Raw genomic sequence first — 24307 nt, 5'->3', positions numbered from 1 at the left:
AGAGTGAAACTACTAATTTCACCCTTGTGAAATTAGTAGTTTATGAAGAAAATAATTTTTATTGTCTTGAAGAAATATTCGTAACCATGATATGGAATTGCTTATCGGAAATTGTATAAAAATAAAGAGTGACCCGATGTGAATAAATGGATGGCAAGAAAACTGGTTTCTGATTTTTCTTGCGTAGAATCTTCTTTTTTTTTTGCAAACAGGAGCATAGGGTATGTGCTCACGAACAGTGCTGAAATACTTTGAAAGGGAACTGAAATTCCATTATGTCTGCATATGGATTTCAATTTTCACTTCCTCGTATATGAAGAAAGAGTATTGTAATCTTCAAAAAATTCAAACTCGAGCTTTCGATGGATTTCCACATTTTAAGCCTCCCTTTCAAAAAACACATTTTTGGGGAATTACGCTTGTCCTTCTAATTGTCGTTCTGTGTGCCTATCTGTCTGTAAATATAATAACGCAAAAACACTTTGAGACAGACAGATGGAAGATATATACGGGTTTCCCGTCAAATTGATAGATTTCTTTCGTGTTTTGAATGAAATCCATTTCCAGAAAGTTAGTCTGCTTGTCCGTCCGTCTGAGTGCAAGTGAACAAGATAACTGAAAAACGTAAAGAGTTTATATAGATAAAACAAGTTTAGCATTTATAATGTTGTTATAGACCAAGTTTGGGACCAAATGCGTCATCTGTTGGTCTGTGCTCATGTATGGATAGAAATACGACATTTCGATAGCGAAACGATGAAATTTGTACGAGAACTTGTGATTTGAAGTGTAATTCTAATCCGAATTTCGGCTTCAGTTGGTCATCCGGAAAGAAAATGTCTAAAATACATAGTCGATTTTTTTGGTGGTTGTGTATTAACAACGTGTCGACGATTGGTCGATAAAATTATCACACAAAACTGCACGCTAGATTCAATAGAAGTCTCATTTCGAGGCCAAAGATCGGTCTTTCGTAATATTGTTCATCAGTGCCATGCATTTAATATCCCTTTACTATATATTTTTTCTTTTACTGTTCTATAAGCACAAATTTCATATTTAGTGGACTGAAAATAAAAATCTTAGCACTCGTGGCTTTAACAGCCTTGACCAAGGTCCATAATGTTGTGGTAGCAGAAGGGTGGGATTAATATCTTCATTACATAGTACGGGAGAAAATGTCAGGGAAACCCCTACGACTGGTTAAAGTAAGGTATGATGAAGGGTCGGTTTTGTAATATTCTGCTTTGGAAGTCATTTTTCATTTCTGTGCCCTTGCAGTCAGTGGCGTAGAAAAGATAAATAATGCCTTGGGAATAGTGTTTATTTATCGACCTTTCTTCTCACATTCACCCAATTTTGCTTTAAAAAATACAAAAATATATAGAGAAATTTTGTTTTCAAGACTGGCATCTTGCAGTGGCATAGAAAGTATAAATGCCGAAATCACGAATCTTAAGAATAGCGATGGATACAAAATGTTAGTGCTGTTAAGTCCGTTTTTAAAGCTAAATATAATGAAAGGACAAACAAGTCATATTTCAAGCATTATAAATATATTAAAGAAATATCTGGCAACAAATGGGTATGAAAAATCAAATTATGTCCCGGGTGGTGGCATAAAAAGGGAAAGCGATCCCACGATATATTATTTTTCTCTATTTATCATCAAGGGCTTAGCATAAATAAATGGCAAATGGCACCATGGGCATGGTCATTTCTTTTTCACCTTAACCACATTTTGCTTTAATTTGTCTCTACGAGTCTTCTTAAGACTGGCGCTGAGGCCACCTGTGCCCACCCTTCGCCGTACCACTGGTCATCTTGTAGTAGTATAATTATTTGGATGGCATAGAAAATATAAATGTCAAGGACGGGGATCTTAGGAATAGCCATGGATACAAAATGCAGTTAAGTGAGTTTTTAAAGCTAAATATGATGAAAGGACAAAAAAAAAAAAAAAAAAAATTCTTGGACACCAAATATATATTAATGAAATCTCTGGTAACAAATGCGTATGAAAAATAGAATTATATCCCAGATAGTGGTATAAAAAGCGCAATCGATCCCAGTATACATTATTTTTCCCCATTTATCATCAATGGCTAAGTATAAATAAATGGCAAATGGCACCTGATATATGGTATTTTTTCTCACCTTCATCACATTTTGCTTTAATTTGTTTCTACGATTCTTCTTAAGACTGGCGCCAAACCCACTTATATCCACCCTTTACCACTGGTCACAGACTCCACTTAAAATCGTCATGCCACTGGCTTACGTATGATATAGCTTCTGGTTTAGCGGCATAACAAGGGCAAAAGTCACTTGAAATTTATAATTTATTTTTTCGCTTGCTCCTTAATCCGATTAAATCATCCTTTTATTTTTAACGCGTAAAATAAACTTTAAAAAGTTACACATCGGCACCGGATCGAATATTGTCCCAAAGTGTAACGCCCATTTATATCTCCCTTCCTGACCCCTCTCTACACCACCGTCGAACGGGATTCTAAAAATCTAACCCATTCAGGACTCAATCCCGGGGAACTTTGACATTCTTATTAGAGCAGTATAACTTTGTACCCCGCCCCTACCCGGTCGATCTCCACCCAGACAATGCTCCCACCCTTCCTTTCCTTCCTGACCTTGAACTATTTCGGATGGGGGACCGTGTTTGCTCTCTCTGTTAACCTCGCGAGACCTTTTTCTTCCCCGATGCTGTTCCTTTTCAAGATCAGATCGCCTGCCCTTGAACGCCGCTTCCCGTCTTCGCAGTACCTTCCCAGGTAGGGGAGAGGAAAGGTCCTACCCACTTTTTTTGCTTCTAAACAAAAATCGTTTGGTTTTGCTAATACAGAAAACGTCCAGGAATATTTTTCACGGGAATATGGAATGCAGTTAATGGAAAATCATGCCGCAGGTGAGTGTGAATTCAGGTGTTTTTTGATGGAACACTTGATCGTTTTCATGGTCCAGTAAGTGTGTCTGTTGTGCTTTTTAATCTTTTTTCATACATGCGTCCTTTATTTTTATGCTAGAAGATGTACCTGTCGAGATGGGTTGTTATCTTGTTAAAAATACTGGTAAAAGTTAAGATGAATGTCCGGTCGTGACAAAATCGTGCCAACTTTCCAACATCTCGCCAAAAATCCACCATCTCTGTTGACTACAAGAAATTTAGGGTTGCAATAAAAAACTGCTAGAGTTAGATTTGGCGAAAAATTGTCCTAAAAATCTTTTGGGGCGGGCATTCATCTTAAGTCCGGCCCTCAGTATTTCAGATCTGAGTGTCACAAATTAACTGACGAAAGTTGTAATAGAAAATACCATGCACATTGGCTAAGTATTTAAGAAATAAAGGACTATTTAACTTAAGACGTAAATATATAGAAATATGATTTTTTTTATTTCCTAGCACTGGGCTCATTTATATCCATGTATGTTCAGGAACGCTCAAATAAAAGCTAATCTCTAAAATAAGATTGGTGTAAACAGTGATAAGAAAAAAAAAAAAATGCAATGCCGAATACGAAAATACGGAATAACTTGTTTGTCGCCAAAACAGAAGATGGAATTAGTGCATCCGATAATGATCCCGATAAAAGAGACGGGGATATTTTTTAAATCCACCCAACGTGACAGGCAGCGATGGAAGATTATATATACTAACTAGATAATATTGTCCGTTTGAGCGAAGTGGTATTTTCATCTAAACAAAAAACTTTGGAGACAGGACTTTTTAACTTTTTTTATCCGTGCTTTTTTTTTTTTTTTCCTGTGAATAGAATAATTACAAACACGATTTGAAACAAACAGTCGAAGCTGACATTTCAAAAAATTTTTTGAAGGTGATTTGAATCACTAGTCAGAAACATTGCCTCATGATATTGGGCATGTATTTTCCGTTTTCCATTATACTTTTTTTTAAAAAAAATCACGCTTAATTATAGTAATGATTACAGCATATATATATAAAAAAAATGTATTTCACGCTTCCACAATGAGCATGAGAATAAGTGCAGTAATTAAAACAATAAAAAGCCGCTTGATTATAAAATATATTTAAATAAATCTTTGTAAAAATTTAGATTAAACCTTGAAAGAAGAAAGTCGCGAAAAAAAATATTATAAGTTAATAAATATAAAGTTTGTTTTAAAAAATTTTTAACCTTAAAGTATTGTAATTTTTTTTTTTTTTTTGCGAGATAATATTCTCTGCCATTATGCAAAAAAGAAAAAAAAATCATAAAAATTCTAATTAAAATTTTGAAAACCTGTTTTTTTTAAAATTTATTTAAAGATTACTCTCCGAGAAATAAATACTTCCCAATATTTTTCCATACTTTGGTACTTCTAGGTCTCTGTCTGTCCTGTAGCGGGTTTTCAGGACGAATTAAGAAATTATAGGTATTATCAAACCTGTATATGTTATCATGTTAAAATAAATTCAAAAATTAAAACGGTTATTTTGAAAATAAGGTTTAAAAAAATTGCCTAAACCCATTATCAATCATGAAGATATAGCTTGATGGGCGGAGAAAAAAATATCTAAAAATTAACAAATTTTCCTCCCTAAATTTATAATCTGTAGATGATTTTAGACGGCATACAATTGGAAAGTCAGTTTGATTGACAATTTAGTGAATATCGCAAATTAAAACAAACTTTTGTGTCAAATAATGAACATGGAAATGAAAAAAATATAAACTTTTTCACGGTGTATTAAAAAATCATTGTTTGTTACATATTCATTCAGTAATATTTTCATTTGATGGTAAGTAAACTGCAGTTTTATCATGCTTTCTATTTATTTTGTAATAATATTGCATGAATGCTATTAAAATTATAAAAGTTATTATATTAATTTTTATATATTTCCTACATGAGAAGACTAGTGCCTTACTCTTATTCCTACTTAGACTTATAAAATTAATGGCCTTTTTTTTTTTTTTTTGTTGTAAAATAAGATAGTATAGACATTTCATTATCTGAAATTTTATCTGTCGTAAGTCTTCTAGCTTAGTTGTATTAACATCTCGTTTTTGAAAGAATGCTCAGTTTATCTTGGAACGAAACGTCATTTTAAATTGAAGTCGGATAAAAAAAGAGCTACACCTGACCAAGTATCCACACAGCTAATTACCACATTACACTATAAAAAAAATAGTAGGAAAGCATTCAGGGCCGGGATAGCATGGTTGGTAGAGCTTTGGATTTGCGTCCCTTAGGTTGCGAGTTCGAAACCCGCCGGCCGAAGATTCCTCGTGTGCTTGGTGGCTGACGCGCGTATAAATCTGTCGTGTTTCCATGTCGAGAGTAATACCACTGGGGGTACTGGATCAGGAATGATCGTTTTCTGATCAGGTCTAATGTTTGATCTGTGGATGAGTGAATGAAGTCTGCCCCGTAAAAAGGGTTGGGACGAGTGTGTAGCGAAGTCGTTCTCTTGGCCCTAGATGGCGCTACTGTAAAAACAAGAGACACCCCGACCGGCTTAAAATCGCTGTCTTCGTAACAGCGGCCCTGTCCATGGCAAGTGCCATAAGAAACAACAGGAAAGCATTCGTGTTGACGGATCCGGACCGCTTAAACGGGGGGTATGCGGCGAACTAGAGTTTCGATCCTGGAATTCTGAGTACCCGAAACCTAGGCTTCTGCGTTCCGATTACTGCTTCCCTAAAAAGATTAGAATAAGATGCAACATTTAATTATTTAAACTTGTCTATCTGAATTTAACAAAATTATTGATTTTTCCACCAAATAAGTTTAGTTAAGTTTTATTAATGCCCTGTATTACAAAGGTTATTTGACATACATATTGAACTTGTGAAATACAGTCAGATGAAGAGAAAGAACATGGACCGATAAATTTCTCTAATCTTTTGTGCCACGTCAGCGTGGTATTGCTAGGTCCTCAATGTCAGTTTTTATATGCTTCAGGCAGATATAAAATGAACCTTTAGCGAAATCGGATTTCGAAACTGAAACCCTCTATCCATGATGCCGATGACATTACTACTGTCTACGCGCTTTATAAACCCTTATGAAAAGAATGGGAAGCAACGCGAATATAGGAAAAATATTTTATGTATTGTTCAAATTAAGAAATAATTTGCACTTTAAATAAGCTTAAATATTGTTGTGGTTAAAAAGGTAAATATAACAAATAGTATTAAAGACCTTTTGTTTCTGCTTCACGCACAGGCGATTATAAAGGTGTTACCCCAGAGGACACTTTGCATAGCATTGGGGTGCAATAGATACGAAATATTAATTTTTAGCATTAATTTTGTCTATTATATAGAAATAAATATATTATCCTGATGGTAAAACCATATGCCGAACGTTATTTACCCTTTTCATTAATTTTTCGCGTTATTGCGTTCGTATACCTACAAAAGGACATTCTACAAAAGGACATTCGTTCTTTCCACCCGATTGAAACAAAAATTTAACTTAAATTAAAAAATTAAAAAATTTAATTTAACCCAGTGATAGCAGAACAGAATGGAGTTGAAACCTTAAGCAAAATATTACAATACCAATGAAACAGAAATAATTTCAGTTTTTACTCATTTGGTTTTTATTTTGGACCTGATTCCTGCATCAATTGTTAAATTTCTGTTGTTAAAAAAAAAAAAAAAAAAAAAAAAAAAAAAAACGAACTTATTGTGGATTGTTGAAGATAGAATAGAATGGAATAGTTAAAGTTTTAACTAAAATATCTCGCTGCAGTGAAACAATGTTCATGTTTAGTCCTTTAGTTTTTCTTCAGGGACTGATTCCAACCTTGTCACTCTTTTCTGCTTTATCCAAAATGATACGATAAATTATCTGTGATTATTTAAAATAAATTGAGAGACAAAAATTCAAATATATATCCGTTTTCCAGAGGCAATTTTCTTAGACTATTAGTTGATCAATAAATATTTTTTTTTTTAAATTTCCAAAGAATACTGTGTGACAATGCATTATTGTGGAAGCACTCGTATTTAAAGTTCGCCTTGATGAGTTTGTGTTGCCAGTGCACCGTCTATCTGAAATCTTGAGAACTGCCATTGGCAAATCTTAACATTTTGTTTGAGTAAGTATTATGATTTTAATAAAAATTGCATTTGTTAACGTTAAATTGGGAACTCAGTTCGTTGTTTTCTTAAGTAAGAAAGTTTTTCCAATAATTCATTTGTATCGTCTATTATTTCTAGCGAATAGAGTATTGACTTTATATTGTCAATCCTTAGTGAAATTAAAACCCTCATTTGTTACTTACAGAGCTCTAACTTAACTTTTATAAAATTAAAATACTTGCAAATATATTCTTTAAAAATATATATTTCACTGTAAACATCTTGGATTCAACATGCAACTTCAGCAATATATATTAGAAATAAAATTTTCAACCTATTTGGTTCTTTAGATATTTAAGGTCACTGAAAATACATCATTATCTTTATTATAAATAATATATGGTAATAAATAATATATCTCTATTATAAATAATATGGCTTGAAAATATCTAAATCCGTTTCTATTTACAGATTTGCATATTAAATTACTTTAAAATAACTAGATTAACTCAATTTTTATTTTGGGATATAACATATTTGGAAAACTGCTGTATATATTTCAATTTTTAGTGGAAAAGATTTCAGCCAAAATTGCTCTTTTTAGGTATATCGAGCAGTCTGAATGTACTCCTTGAAATATATTTATTTTTAATATCTACTATTCTAGATTTTAAAATTCTGGAACAGTAGACTTTAAATTTGTCAAGTACCATCATCCCGGTTTGTTCTAGAGTTGTTAGCGACTGTAGAAAATTGTACATATAGCATTCCATGAACAATCGCGAGGACGTTTCAAAATGTTTACTATTGTCAAAAAAAATGTGTTGATTACAATAACAAAGCCATTGGAAATGGAACGTCTCCGTGAGAAAGCAAAAGATCATTAGTTTTCAGGATTTGACACTGATTTTTCGGGGTTACAGTCTTGGGATTCTTCAAATACAAACTTATCTATCGGTTGTTCTAAAGGATGCGAGTCTTTTGCGATTGATGATGTCTTGAATTGCTTTTTCGCCGGCTAGTGTAAAGTAGACTGAATTGTCTTCAGAATTCTTTCCATTTAATCGATTCTATTGATTCAGCTAGCCTCCCAGTTTCTGATCAGTACTGATCAAAAATTTAATACGAAAAATTATTTCGAATTTGTTATTCAACTTAATATGTATGGAGTTAGTGAGACAAGACTTGTCTCAACGGCTCTGATTAAGGCTGTCTGAGTCAAAATTGAATTTCGGTTCGTAGATTTCATAGAAACTTTGATCTGACTTGATAGTTTGTATCTTATACCGGTGATGAGGGAGGCTACGGCAGATGAATTTAATGCCGAGTAATATGACTTTAACAAAACACGCGAAGGGGTGAAAGAATGATGCAAGAAAACGCATGTAGGTTTTCATGGTGTTCTGTTCTACATGACGGTAATTCCATCATTTCTCCAGCTATTCGGAAATTCCAGCTATGCAAAATTCTGGTTACCAAATAGACGAAAAAATTCCCACGAAACGGTTTCCATTTGCATCCACATAATGTACTTTTTCGCATGAATAAGTGGTGAAAGAATGGCCAGTAGTGTATCCTTTTGCATGTGGATTCGAAAGAGCAAACGTGCACGTCTACTCTTTACATACAAGAACTGTCATCCTGTTGATCCATGCGTTGCTATAGATCAATTGTCTTTTGGGGGGTTAACATAATAATAAACCAGCAGGAGTTGTCCTTCCAAACTTTATAGTATACTCTCCAATAAACTTGTCATGCAAGAGACACGCCTTGCATGGCATTGACGTACACTAGTTTCGAAATATCAGCCTTTGGCGTGAACTTAACATTTTTACTGAGTCTATAGTGTCATTCTTGGCGGGGGTTTGGCGTTTAATCCTAGACATGCGGTTAATAGTATTGAAAAATAGAATTTGGGTTTTAGACGCGTTTCTTCAAGAAATTGAAACAAATTTGACACAGAACTGCATATGTAGTCAAAGAAATCCCGTACCAAATTGGATATATTTAAATCATTGCACATTGAATTATCGTGTTTACATGTTTCTGAAAGTAGATAGTGAACCCATAGCTAAATTTGGCTCAAAACTTGAAATGTGTGTACTTCATTTTATTGATCCAACTGTCTTAGTTTTATAATTATCTGTTTAGCTTGTATTTGAACATATTTTACTCAAAATTCGATAGAAATCTGCAAGTGTGGTGCAAACACCGCGTACCATATCCACAGTCTAGCTCAAAGAATTTTTAGTTTATCTGTCAGACAGACGGGCATTTCCCAAAAATGTGTTTTTAGAACTCAGGGTGGTCTAGAACGTGGAGATTCGTCATAATCTCGAGTTCAAATTTTGTGACGATTACTGTACTACAATGTATAGAAGAGGGCAAAAAAATGGATAGTTTGTTGTTTTTCTGAAGTATAAAACTATTGAACACTCGAAATTGAAACGGCTTACAACCCAAATTCTGGAATTTTTCTCCTTGTATTCCTTGGAAAGGTTCGATAATGATGACGGACCTTTTTTGAATTTTAAAGATTTTATTGTTTCTCCGCTTTCGGGAGTTGGTTTGAGCCTTGCCTTTCGGCTTGCTGCTTCGTCGATGATGTTACAAAGACTGATGTTTTTTACATATACCGCTAAGAGGGCGTTACAATTGAGAGGCGGGGCAACATGCTTGCGTAACATTCCTATTTTCCCAATATTCAGTATAATTAAGAGAAATTATTAGGGCTGAAAAATATTGAATTAAAAAAATAACGCAAAAAAACCTTTCGGATCTTAAATCAAGATCTGGAATATGTAGTCGCTTTGTCTTTATAATGTCAATTATTATATAGAAATATTTCCTATGAATGCCTTAAGCAGAAGACTTGAATCGTAAACATTCCTTGTGCACTTGTTTAAAAACAAGCCTAAATCTTTTTATTCGATTTGCATTGTTGGAATATCGCACCGTGGACTTGAAAGCACGAGTTCATTCACACATACAGCAATTCGATTGAGAGCATCCATCTCTGTAGGGAAAAAAAACTAAGACGTCAAGGTGACAAACGATCTTCTGTCGATTCGATTACACCCATTCGTTTGATATTCCCATAAATAAGCATCAAGTCAAGTACCGATGTCACACCTTGCATAGCGATGAGCAAGTTCAGGAGATAACTGGAAAATGTAAACAAATGGTGAAAGTGTGATACTATGTAATATTCCATTTTGTTGGACAGGTTTGGGTGAACTTGTTTGTCACGATTAAGGTCAGGAACCTGGAGAACTCCGATTACTTTCCTCGGTGTTTGTCAGAATAGTTTAAACATATTGAGATGCTCTACTAATGCAGAACACTTTGATGATGGGACAGTTTAAAAATTTTTTTTTTAAATGGGATAAATTTCAAAAGCAATTGTTTTGATATAGTAATTGTACATGTAGCAAATGAATGATTGGGTTTAAATTTTTTTTAAATTCATGAAAAATCGAAATCCATATTAAACTGTTTTGTAGAAGGAAATAAATAATCTTTGTTCGAAATAGTTATAATAGTTCGAAGTACTAATAATAGTTCGAAAGTAAAGTTGTTTATAAACAAGATTGTAATTTTTTCATGTAATTTCTTTCATACTCTATATGAGCATTCATACTTTTGTAACGGCCCATTTTCTTAATTGCAGAAAAGACATCCATTTCCAAGATATACACGCAGTTTCGTTAAAATCTCGAATCGTAGATAAATCTTCAATCGCCAAAACAGACATAAATCCATTGGTGCCAGGTCGGTATTGTATTGAACCAGTGATCACCCCAAATTATAGATCATCCGAACTGACAAGTGGATTGCAAAAGTTATTTTGTATCATTTTGATGTCCTTTGCCTGTACCAAGTTTTTCTTTAGAAAAGTGGCAGCTAATACATAAAAAGTGCTGAATGTTTATTTTTTTTGGGACTACGAATCAAGAGTTATTTTAATTTTGCGTGATTTGGTAAATTATCCGAGTTCGGAGTCTGCTTAGAGAGGATTCGACAACTTGCCGTTCATTTTAAATTGCAGAAATATAGGTGCAGCAAGATATTTTAAATCCAGATAAAAGAATACTTGCAAAATATTTCATGAAAATTATTTGTACATTTTATTGTCCTTAGTTGGCTCTAATTTTTTTCTTTGAGTGGTAATAATCAATCTACGAAACAGCGAATTCATAAAAGCGCGCTCACTTGCATTTAAAGGTATGAAGGGGGAAAAAATCGTCATATTTAAGGAATTTTGATGAACTTTCGCGAAAAATTCATTTGATAAATCTCGTAAGAAATCCTTTTTTTTTTTTTTTTAAATATTTTAATTTTATTATTCAGGCACGTTAAATATAATTGAAATCCAACGTAATGTTAGAAAAAAAGTACAAGGGTGTGAGACGGTTTAGTACACATTTCAAGGACAAAATTGACTAATTTTTGGTAGCCACTTTTGAAATGAATCGACAGTCCCCGAGTGAGTACAAAAATTAGCTTTAAGTTCTTTTACTGTTTTACTGCTTCTTTGAGTGTAATCTTTGGTTGGCTGCATAAACCAAAGTTTAATCTTACTTGACACATTTCATTTTTTTTTTTGTGTGTGTGTGTGTGCTTTAGCCATAATAGATATAATATACTATTATGGCATAGATAATAGTTGTACTGCATTTTATTGCAGTACTTTTAAGCAAAAATAAAATAGACAGCAAAAAAAATCATTAAGAATAATTTTTATTTGGATTTGTAATTCAAGTTGCTGACTTAGTTTCGAAGAGGTATAGGGGTAAAGAGCCCTTTTTAGAATTTTAGAGGGGCTGGGAGGGTTATAGGCTTCTTGGTTATAGAAATCCGGTTATAACACATTTGGGTAGTAGTAAACAACGTTAATCTATGACGATTGCCCGGTAATAAAAGTTCATAGATGGGGAAATATGATTATTATATAACCTTCTTAGATTGGATTTTATTTAACAACCTATATAGATTCTACTTCAATTCATCTAGATTTTTAAGATGCCGCTATTTTTTGATCAAAAGTTATTGTGTAAATAACGAATAACTGTTTCCGCTTTAACGCTGGATGGTTCAATCGAAAAATAAACGTTCAATTATAAAAGTCGCAGTTTTTTGTATAAGTGTGAAAGCAAGCCAATTTATATTTGAAAATCTTAATAAAATTCATTTAAGTTTTCATATTCTGTAATATTAGTTTTACTATATTCTACTTGATTTGTTCCTCGAAGCAGTGCAGACGAAACAAATTCCAAAGTATTTTATTCCATAGGTTTCGATGCTGGCTGGTAAGAACTCGATATGCAGAAAACGAGCCCTTGGCCAAGGTAATTTGGTCTTGAGACACTGGTATTTAACGCATTCGGATTTGCATTATCCGAATCGCAACTCGGCATCTGTGTACTCTCTGGATAACTTAAAATATTTCAACTTTTCATTCCTCTTGGAAACCTTTAAAATAAATAGTTTTATTTAAATCCATTTATTTTTAAGGTGGCGCCAACAACAGATTCAGAGATCAATTCTTCGGACAGCATGGCTGCCAGGAAGATGCTAGAGAATCCGATCTCGAAAAAGATCGGTGAATCCGTTCTACCTCGACCCTGTCCCGTTCCTGCCAGTAGCGCAGAGACAGTTTCGATACCTGAACAGAAGCATAAAAATGGAGGTCCAAAACCTGCGCAAAAGATTCTCGAGCTGAAAGACATGCCAGGACCTTGGCCTTCCATCCCATTCATCGGCACCAGTTGGCAATATTTTAGAGGAGGTAAAGAAACTAATTATATGTAAACGATTTCATTTACCGTAATGAATCTGCGTTTACATTGGAACAAACACTGGTCACAAAAGGGTAAATGGCTCTAACAAATTATCGCCATTATTTACCGATTTGAATTGAAGGAAAGAAATTCTATCATTGCCCAATTCATATTCCCAGCGTGTTTCTTTCAGATTATTGATATTTCATGGGAATCGTGCAGCCTACTCTTGTGGCCAGCACTTGTCCTATTGTAAACGGCAAAAGAAGCTATGAGCCAGTATAACTTACTAACTCAATGCAACCAGTAAACTGGATGTGGACTTAAAGCAATACTGTAACTCTCAAGTAATGCCAATGCACCATCCACTATACTGTAACACTCTAATAAAGCCAGTGCGCCAACCTCCTAGATAATCCAAAATACAGCAGTACGATGCTAGTTGCAAGACTGTGAACATGTAAAACCTACCGACCTCCAGATTTACTTATGTTAATTTTGTAAATTTAAATATTGACTAAATGTGTGCAATTGCAAGTGTAATGATTTGTATAATTGGTTGTTTATTAAATTCTCTTAAACTGTTGGAGCCTGTTTTCATTGTATTCTTGCAATGCTACGAAATTTTTAATGTTAATGCAACAAATGAAATAGGCTTGGTACTCGAAAAGGTGCATTTTATTGTAAATGTAACGTCTTGCTTCAAATATTGCCGCATAAGGAATCTTGTCAGCTCTCCCCACGACTCATTTCGTGGACATCGGATTGTTGCTTTGCTAGTGTGTGGTTAGAACCTCAACCACAGTACTGTTCGTTCTCGAATTCGAAACCCCTACGCTTTTATGCACATGCCTGAAGTGTTCATTTCGAGAAAGGGATGAGAGAATATTAAAAGAATGTTTAAATTTATCAATGAGGCGAATGCAGATTATTCGTCGAATTAAGCGTAATAACCTCATCTTTTTGTATACCACCCTAAGCGAAGCACAAACGTTAAAGTATTAATATCGGGATCCTGAAGCGAATAATAGTCTGAGCTGACTTATCAATTCAAAGAACTGTTTATATTCCAGACAATTCTTGATCTTAAAGTTCTTATCGCTCATGTCGTAAAAACCAAATAAAACAAGGAAATTTTGAATACTAATTCTTTAATTGTATAAATGCCTAACCACAGAATTTGTGAGGAGAATTTTGTTCCCATTCCGAGTTACTCTCGGCTAATTCAATTTGGGTACTAAATTATGCTCTAAAATTCCTTGCTGTATCGCCACAAACATCTCCAATAGGTGTAACATTTTTTGATCATCTTAAAAACCTGCAGATAGAACAGAACCTCGGATCATAGCTTGTACATTTGTACATCGCTAAACTTGGCGATATTTGAATTAAACATGCTTGTAAGCCTGGCGTATTCTTATTCGATAAACTTTTCTTCTACTTATAACAGCTCGGTACCATAATATGAATATGTACAAGTGCAATGAAGACAAATATCGGCGTTATGGACCCGCGGTGAAGGAGGAATTCCAGTGGGGCAAACCTGTGGTCCAGTTGTTCGACCCAGAGGACTTCGAGAAGGTCTTTTGCAAACAAAGTAGTCATCCAATTCGACAGATAATGGAATTTGTAGTACATTATCGTCGTAATCATCCAGAGAAGTACGACAGCCCCGGACTAGCCAATGCGTAAGTTTTGTTTTTCAATTTGGCACTTTGGAATTTGTAACCGACTCTATAGTATTTAAAGCGGGTTCGATAGTTCTTTCGTTCAAGAATACAACTCTTTATTTCTGATTGACAAAAGGGCGATCATTGAAGCATATCGCGAATTAAAAATCCAGACGGAGTTGTAGTGCATTAACAAATTCTGCAAGAACACAGAACTTTAGAAGCAGACGATTAATTTTTGTTGACATTTCTATTGCTAAACAAATTTTTAAATAGATTTTCAAGTTGGTTCGAAATATCCTAGAATTATACAGTTTTTGTTTAGTCTATTGTTGTCAACCATTCTATTCGTCTGATTTTGTAAATTGCATAGTATTAAAAACCATTTATCATAATTGACAAAACATGCAAATGAAAAACTTGAAACTTGAAAACTAATTTTATCTTATTGCAGCAATAAAATATTGTTAGAAAATTATTCTTAAATGTCTTCTGAGCTAATTTCTTAAATATATAGGGAATTCCTGAGCAAATTTGACTCTTAAAGTTGTGTAAAATAAGTTGTGGTTCTGTATACTACAAAATTATTGAAATAACTTGAATTCGATTAAGTTTAAATTTAAAAAGCTAAAATTCTGAATTCCTTTCTTGTTTCGCAGGCTGAACCGGACTTTTTTTTTCACCAATTTTTTTTTTTTTGTATTAGTCTATTTAACTTGTAACTTAAAGCGAATACCACGTTATATAAAATGCATAAATTCCATTTAGCTTAATTTTATGAGTTTTGGTAAAGTTGTCCAATAGGAATAGAATACGTACGTTTGCATCTTATCACAGTGGAGAATTAAGCCATTCTGCGACCCAGGGCATACACAATACGAGGCCTTTTTAATTCGTTTTTAATTTCGCATTTAAACACATTTAGTATAACATGTTTCATTTAGGTAATTTTTTAGTAATTTTATAAAAACGCGTATACTTTTGGAAACTATCAACACAATAGCTTAGTATTTGTAAATACTGCAATAAATATACCGAGAGGTGAGAATCTAATTACTCCTGTGTCAACAAATTTCATAAATTATAATATTTTTTAATTTTATTTAACAAGTAGACTAAAGCTTTTTTTATCGACTTGCCTACTCCATTCACTTCAGTTTTCTTATCGGAAGTCTTTTTAGTCGGGTATAAGAAATTTAAGTGCTAACATGAAATTAAACAGAACTTTATCGATCTGTTTTTAAAAATTCTTTAACACTTTTGTGGTATTTTAAACCTAATGATCATATCATTTGGAAAGAGCCAAACGAACTAGATGTCATTTGAATCCCATAAGAAATACTTCATGGAACCCACTGTCGAAGTGTGCGAGACCTAAACGCAGGAGCTCATGTAAACTATTCGCGACTTTTTTTATTTGAATTTTAAAACTTTCTTTTTAAACTTTTTTTTTTCTTTTATAGACTGAACGAGGAGTGGTTCAGATTGAGAAATATCATTACTCCAGTTCTGTCAAAGCCTCGAGCCATCAAGTTTCTAACCAGCCGCATGGACTCCGTCGCTGACGATTTTTCGGCTCTTTTACGAAAGAGCAGAAATCCCGATACCTTAGTGATCGATAATATACAAGATCTTGCGTACAGGATGGCACTGGAAGGTATAGTTTGCTTTTATTGGAACATAACTATTTTAATACAATCATGTTAGTGAATTTGAGTCGCAAAATTTTGGTGTATAGTACAAGCTTAGATGCGAGAAAATAGTTTGGCGCCCGCCAGATGGTAGTCTTTCCTACAGATGTTAAGGAGCACAGGTTGTTAATACCCAGATGGTCACCACGCTGCCTAACAGTTATCCCAACGAGCGGTAGTCTGAGCTCGGTGTGAAAACAGAAAAGAAACATCGTCAAAGAAGTATCGTCTTCATTGCAAAAGTCAATAAAATCGAAGCGACTAGATTCTGTTTGATACGGACTAACGCGGATATGACTAGATTCTGTCTTTCATGTCTTAGCTTAATCATGCAAAGCATTTGAACCGAACTCCCTCTGTAGTCAGTACCTAGTACTTTGACATCGCAGTGTTCAATTAACTGTTAAAAAAAACTCTGAAAATTAATTCAAGCCGAGGTAGTTCAAGTAAACTTCGGATGCGTCATTTTGGACACTTTTTATGAATAAATCGTAGGCATTGTATTTTGATCGCAAATTGTATCTAGTGGCTACCTCGAATTTTTTTTTTTTTTTGACAACTTATTTACAAATATTTTTCAATTTGTTTAAAGCACTTTGCCCTCGTTTTCCAATTCGTTTTAAATTCCAAAATGAGTTTTGCTTCGTAATAATCCTTTATTATCAAATTACGAAGAGCCTAATAATAAAACATGGGAATTACACATTTCATCGAAATAAAAACGAGAAACTTTGTCGACTCGTGTAATGACGAACTTTTGCTATCTAGATTAATTTTTAAATCTCAAATGTTACTCGTACTATTTTCTGTCCAAAAACCCTTAATATTCTGAAGTCTAACATCTTATGCGTGTATTTTTAAAACACTGGGTTATCTGAATTTAAAGCATAAATAAAAAAATTGACAAAGCGGTATAAATTCTATTGCTTTAGATTATTTGAATCATAGTATATACAACTATCCAACGCCATTTATAACCCTGGAATTTAAAACTATGTACGCCGATGCGAAATCGCTATTTTAGTCTTGACGTCTACCATCTCGTAAGGGCAACTTTTTAATGTACCTAAATTAAGCTATGCATGGAATGGAAACTAGTTTTGTTTTCGTAAATTTCACATTTTATTTATTTTGCTACTAAATTATAGCTATTATCTATGAAATGAGATTCGCAATTTTTTTTGTGCTGATTCATTATTCTCACTTCACACAACAGAAGTTATTTCTATGTTCTTTCAGCAATTTTTATTTGAAAATATATTGTTAGCAGAGTGCTATTTGTTTCGATCCGCTTTTAATGATTAGTTTTAAGTGTTTTTTTAAGTCTTCATGAAATTCCGTACCTTTTTTATTGCTTTCTTTAAATGTAAATATATAAAAACATTAAAAATGCTCTAAATTTTTATTTCTTATGCACTCTACCAATGTGCATAAGTTTATTTTGCAACTGTCTTTGGCTACTGTGTTCCGAATTAAAAAAAAAATTTTTTTAACAAGAAAACAATCCGACTTGAGGTGCATCTTTCAGTGCCAAAATTTTTATTCATTACGAACTCCTGTAGGATGTATTAATGACATTATTAGATTCCTGTATTAATCACGTTATGAGATTACTAGTGTACTTTAATTTTACGTTGATGTCTAAACCAATAATTTTATTGAACTTTCAATGTTGACTAGGTGTGTATATGATGAGTCTGGATGCCCGGTTAGGATGCTTGGATCCCAATCTTCAAGACAACAGCGCAGCATCGGACATGATTTTATCCGTCAAGTTGCTGTTCGAAGCTTTCCACGAACTTTTCTATGGGCTCCCCTTGTGGAAGTGGTATGAAACGGAATCCTACAAGAAATTGGTTAAGGCCGAAAGCCTTATGTACGAGTAAGTATTTATTCTTTTCTAACTAGTGGAGGAAGTTATTCTAAATTTTCTTGCATATTCTCTCGTAAATAGATTCTCTTCCACCTGCATAAAACTGTGGGGCAAGGACGTGAATGCCAAAAGTACTCAGATTTTTATTTTCACACATGAGAACTGTGCTTTGTAACACTTCGATAGTAACTACATGTAATTGATCAACTATAATTACGAAACATCGATCTTTGACTTGAAGCTAGCATTTTTGCCATTTAAGATGCGAGTGTCCAATGCATTCGTTTTAGTACAATTTTTTTATCCGATTGGAAACAAAATTTAATACAACTACATTTGTAATCACCAGCTTCATAACGAGCATTAAAATAATTGCATTTTTTTTCTTTTATTATTTTCTTTCAAAAGAACGCAAAGCTTCTCTGGAAGGTCGTGGTCTTTGGACTGATTTTTAACAATTAATTCACATGTACCAATTAGTAATGTTATTCTCGGTTTCAGTTCGTGTTTTATGGCACAAAAGCCATCTTTGACTGAGCTGCGTCACAGTCATGGTATTGAAATATTTATAAATTGATAATAAAATCGACATATGGAATGTCTACAAAATCTAAAAGTGTAAAAATGCGAGTCATGAAGCACACCGATGATGTAAGGTATGGTACAGTACTAAAAGGCGTGTTTAATGTATATGGTAATAAAAACCAATTTTTTAAAAACTTAAGATTAATACGTGAAGTCTTGGAAAACAAATCGCCAAATCAGGGTGAGATTTTAAGAAAAAGGCAAGACGCTGTGGAGAAAATCGTGGATATTCTACAAGAATGTATAAAACTGAATGAAACATAGGACTGTAAGTTCTCCAACAAATGTCGATGGATGAATCGAGTGACTTTTTCTCAATCTACTTAAAATGGTGTCCATTTTTCTGCTGTGTAAAATGATCCAGAAATCGATTGCAAGCTTAATTTTATGGAGCTTACCTACGGACTTGCGCATCTTAATCAGTTTGCAAGAGATATGCATGTCACATTTTGCATTCCTGATGGCAAAGGGAAGAGGAATCTGTATTGGCAAGAAAGAAGTAGCCAATTTAGCTGCTATATCAGCTTTTTCATTAAAGCCCTTCCAAATAAGTTTGCCATGCAAGTCTAAGAATATTGAAAAACACACGATGACTGAGCATGTAAAGATGATATGGATTTTGGAAATATTCTCACAATAGTTGTGATGTTGAAATTTGGGCAGTGGGATGCATTTAATCGTCTCTTACATTTGAACAAGGTTCAAAATTGCTATCTGTTCCCGATACCTCGTGGCTCCGAAGCAGAGTATTAAACAGCTTAACTAGAACTTAGCTTAACAGCTAAACTTGGCTTCCAAAACAATCATTGTATCTTCGTTTAAAATGATTTCTTGGCGGTTATATGAAGCTGTTTATCCAGGAGAAACTCTTGTAGGGCACTAGAGATCTTGACTAAAGATCTTTGATGTTAAACCATTAAGATATAAAAAAAGTATCCAGATGCTGGTTTCGTTTTAGTTGTGAAAGTTCAAATATAGAAAAGCATTTAAGTTGAATGAAATTGAATTTCAGGGCTACCAGCAGGCAGATCCAGGAAGTAATAGAGAAGCTCCGGAAGGATCCGGATGACGATGAAGAGGGAATACTGAGGACGCTGATCAAGAAGAACGAGCTAACAGATCAACAACTCATCGTTTCTGTCATAGATCTGCTATCTGGAGGCATATTCACGGTAAGACATGATGCCAAATGTTCTTTAATTCAAAGTGACCGGGCTTTGACTTCTGTATACGCATTTGAGCTTTGTAAGCATCATTACAAGCAGATTTGTACTAGTTTTTTCCTATACCATTCTGCAAAATAATTCGGTGACAAACACGGAGGATTTTTATGGTTTGTATACCAATTTAATGGTCTCAAAGAGAAGTCTCTCAGATTATGTAATCCATTAATCTTGCCAAAACTGGGTAGTTTTTTAGCATTGGTGGTTGATAAAATGTAACCAATGGATATATTCGGTTTTGAACTTTCTCGTATATAGTAGTTCAGAACATTTTAAGCTTCGTAGAGGAGAAAAGCCGTGTATTTTAATTTCTGTTGACCGGCTGAAATGTGATGCAATTAATATGAATATCGCATATCGAACTACATTTATTTTGCTTTTACCATAGGTAATCAAATCCCAGCCGGCGTCCTGGCATAGGGGTAGCGCATTTTCCCCATGATCTGGGCGTCCCGGGTTCGAATCCCGGTTCGGCCATGGTTGTTCTTCATCTGTTTTATCTGAGGTGTGTGAATGTGCCCCCCTGTAAAACGGGGTTGTGCAAGCGAATGTGTGAATTTCATCTTCATATGAGCTAGAAGTCAGACTTCTCCCCTCGGGTGATCAGGGGTCTTTACCCTCGGAAGCTACTGCACCACTTTCCGTGGAAACGTGGACACGACATCATCAAATCCCAATTTTATCCAAATAATGGACAGATTCATAGTGTTGTTGAAAAAGGACTATACTAAATTTTTTCTTTCTGTTCACTTGGCTTTGTTTTTTGTATAGAATGTAACAACATAATAACGTGAACAGTTTTCGTGAATTCCGGAAAGTCTAAAGTGTGGAGATCAAATTTTAAGCAAATGCTTAACTGCAACTTTTGCCATTGTAAAGGAACGGTGGCAGATTAATTTTCCCAAGTGAAAAAAAAAAAAAACTTTCTTTTCTTCATGTAAAGTGTAATACAATTCTTTTCAACTACAAAATAAATCATAATTAATCGACTTCAGTTTATGAACATTGTCCGTGCTATCTGAGCTTTATTCATAAATTGCAACATACGATTCAAATTCTAAACGCTCTACAGAATATAACCATTAGATCTGCTGAATTTGGAAGTAGTGAGTATCTACTACTCCAGAAGTAACTATGAAAGAACTTTCCAAAATTCTACTTAAAAATTAAATTAATCAAAATCTTGCCATTTTCAATAACTTAGGATCATATTATGCAAGAACTTTACATATAAACTTGCTAGTATTCTTGAAAAACTTGAAATTTCGTTAATTTTCATACTTATTTTTAAATATCGGAGTACAAATTTACAGAAATACTTTAGTTTCTGCGTTTATATTAATGCATGTTGCATGATATTTAATATAACTTGTATGTACATTATTGTTACATAATTAAAATCCTGATTTTTCTATTTTTAAGAAACACGATTAACATGGATAAACCAACATTAGCTGAAACGTGATACATTATTTCAGATTAATGTTGTATTATGCCATTTCTATACTAATTCGTATCATTATTTAAGAAAATTCGATTGCAAAGTCGTTTATTAACAATGCTTCTCTTTTTTTCAGGTTGCGAATGCATTTAGCTTCTTGGTATATCACATTGCTACTAACCCAGATGTTCAAGAGAAACTTTACGCGGAATTGACTTCAGTTATGGCCGATTCAGAAGTCACGAATGAACGATTGGACCAACTTCGTTACCTGAAAGCTTGTGTAAAAGAAGCGTTCAGGTAAGAATAAGATTTTATTTCGATTGGATATTTCGATGTCCCTCATAGTATTCGAATTGCGAAAACTGATGCATGTTTACATGATCCACTTAAATTAAAATAGAGTAACTGGTCAGGCTCTGTAACTGGTCGTTTTTACAGTTGAACGTAAAAGGATGGGTTTAAGAGATACATAGAATTTTCTACCAGTGACTTAAGTAAAAGAAATAGATACGCCAGGTAAAGTGTGCGACCAAGTTTAAAGAAATTCAGACTTGCAATAATACAGCACAATGACATGAATAACTTGCAAATCAACATACAACTTTAAGTTACAACTTCTTTGTTCACTTCAATATTAGGCTTGCCGACATTTCTTGTATACATTCTCTACACATTAACAAAATCGTATATTTGTTTTAAAAAGAAATGGTATAATTACACCCATTCTATAATTGAAATAGGATGAATATGTACATAAGGTTTTTAATATTTAAACAGGATCTGATTAAACTTTCCAAAAGCCCAGAGTCGCTGGAAGGCTCGGGGGCTACCTACATCCTAAATAGGACATGCTTCTATTGATTTTAATTTGGTTGCTTTAAAATTACTTATATAGAGTAAATTTTCGACTAACTGAAATAAAACGTAAAATTGTGTATCGCTTTCAAAGTATTTGGTTTAATATTTTTTAAAGTTTCAATCAAAGTTTTTTAAAGTTCATAATTTAAACACTATTTAATTAAGGATCAATCAATTTTAGAATTGCAAATCAATGTAACAGGGAACAAATGATTATTCTAGTAACATTCCTTTATGTACGAAAATTTAACCAATACTTGATCCTAATTAGAACAACTTGAGTGTATTGGCTTCATAAATTGAATGAAACTACAAAATGGGATTACTTTGGAAAACGTTGCAAGATAAATCGCTAATCTCCTTGTCTTCCAAGTGGTGGGGCCTAAAGAAAGAGACTTATTTTGAGTATTTGATAATATGCCCTATATTTAACGTATGTTTATTCCGTGCATTTTCGTTTTTAATGCCGCTTGCACATTTTCGGCAGTTTCTTTACATTCTGAGTAACAGCTTTTGGTTCTCTTTTGCAATCTTATTTTCTGCAGAAAGGTCCAATACCAATACATTACCCAGAAAATTGGCTCTGTTAATACTGGTATTCTAATGCATCGAACTCGGCCGGATTGGTAGAAATAGTGCACCGTATAGATCTTCAAGATTAGCAAACTTTGAAGAATAACTTCGATATGTTCGTCTCGTTGAATAAAAAAAAAAAAAAACTGTAAAAGCAGAATAATCCAAAAGGTTTCCATAATTATCCTCACAAAGTTCAGAATAACCCTCTAGTAAGCCGAATGTCAATTACTTCAAACATTTTGCTATACATTGCAACTGCCCGATTTTTGACTATGAGATACTACAGTAAGAAATAATTGTTTATGCAACTGAATTATTAGCCATTGTAAATTTGTATTTTTAAAAAAAAGCCGGTGTTGTACATTTTCATCTATTTTTTTTTTTTTTATTTAACTATTTGATAAAGAAAAGATTGTTTGATACGTTTACGATCCTATGCTCTATCGTAATTTTTTTTTTCTTCAAATACTTTAATGTAAATTATGCAAATGTTGCTCTAGAGCCGAAATAGGGTCTATTGCAAGTAATGCTAAATACCCTTACAATCTGTTTTAGAATAGCGATATAGTTTGGATGCCATTATACGCAAGAAATCGAATATTCGGAACACGTGTTGGTCTTTCCGTTCAAATTGCCGCATGAAGTATTAATAAAAGGAATTAATATAAAGAGCGAAATCTTGTACGAGTTATGCTTAGCCTTCATTCTTATAATTTATGTAGCATCTAAATGTGCTTTAAACACGTTGTCGTGTACTCGCCTATGGTACACGGGTTCTTTTACTGTGATTGAAAAACTACTCTCCTTGAAAAAAAATAAATTAACACTTATTTCTACGACGACAAGTTATTCTATGTACATATTAAATTTAAATGACTGCATTTCCGAAAGAAAATGGTTCAGAGTCTTTTCAGTTGCTGATTACAACGTTTTTCAAGTTTTTAATTCCATGTTTTTTAAATTCCAATACGGAATTGAGTTGTTACTCGCTTCGTCAAAATCGCGGATTCATGCGACACACGTATTGGAAATAATATTCAGTTTTATTAAGTGTATTTTAAAACGACTTGTGTAATGTTAAGTAAATCATTGATTGCAGATTGAGTCCAACAATCCCTTGTGTGAATAGGATCTTGACGCAAGACATGGTCCTCTCGGGTTACAAGGTTCCGGCAGGGGTAAGATTTTAATTGTACCTTACTGAATTCATTTATCTAATAGTAATGGCCATTTTGAAATCATGTTTATGTGAAAATAGAATTTATTTCCCCCAGAATCTGTGATAAAATCTATATATCGATATAAAATATCGATTCTACTCATTAAACATTTTCCGTAGGATGTACCTTGCCATTCTAAAAGGTTCAATCTTTTTATTTCGAAATTGGGAGAAAAATGGCTAGAATTCCAAGAAACCGGATTAATTTTTCAGGAAAGATTAATTTATTACTTCGAGAAATAATGCGATTTGTATTCAGGAGAAAAATTATGCATCTTCAGCATTAAACAATGAAGGACTATTGATGCTTCCATATCG

The 24307-nt window shown here is 33.6% G+C and overlaps 1 protein-coding gene across 4 annotated transcripts in view; it reads left to right on the top strand.

The window, feature by feature from the left end:
- The window catches only part of LOC129972910 (ecdysone 20-monooxygenase-like), a 44527-nt gene that overhangs the window by 17201 nt on the left and 3019 nt on the right, over window positions 1-24307 (top strand). For 2 of the 4 annotated variants that reach the window (XM_056087226.1, XM_056087224.1), the window contains exons 2-8: window positions 12585-12858; window positions 14301-14538; window positions 15984-16177; window positions 17892-18093; window positions 19682-19841; window positions 21470-21633; window positions 23870-23948. In XM_056087226.1, the coding sequence (XP_055943201.1) occupies window positions 12627-12858; window positions 14301-14538; window positions 15984-16177; window positions 17892-18093; window positions 19682-19841; window positions 21470-21633; window positions 23870-23948 (1269 nt within the window). In that variant the 5' untranslated portion in view covers window positions 12585-12626. Of the gene's footprint in view, window positions 1-6990; window positions 7088-12369; window positions 12419-12584; window positions 12859-14300; window positions 14539-15983; window positions 16178-17891; window positions 18094-19681; window positions 19842-21469; window positions 21634-23869; window positions 23949-24307 lie in introns of those variants that run through there. The other 2 variants (XM_056087225.1, XM_056087227.1) reach the window with 2 other exon arrangements.

This window comes from Argiope bruennichi, chromosome 6 (assembly GCF_947563725.1).
Source record: "Argiope bruennichi chromosome 6, qqArgBrue1.1, whole genome shotgun sequence".
Lineage (NCBI taxonomy): Eukaryota > Metazoa > Arthropoda > Arachnida > Araneae > Araneidae > Argiope > Argiope bruennichi.
Note: the sequence above shows the minus strand (reverse complement) of the source record. Positions and strands in the feature narration are given on the sequence as shown.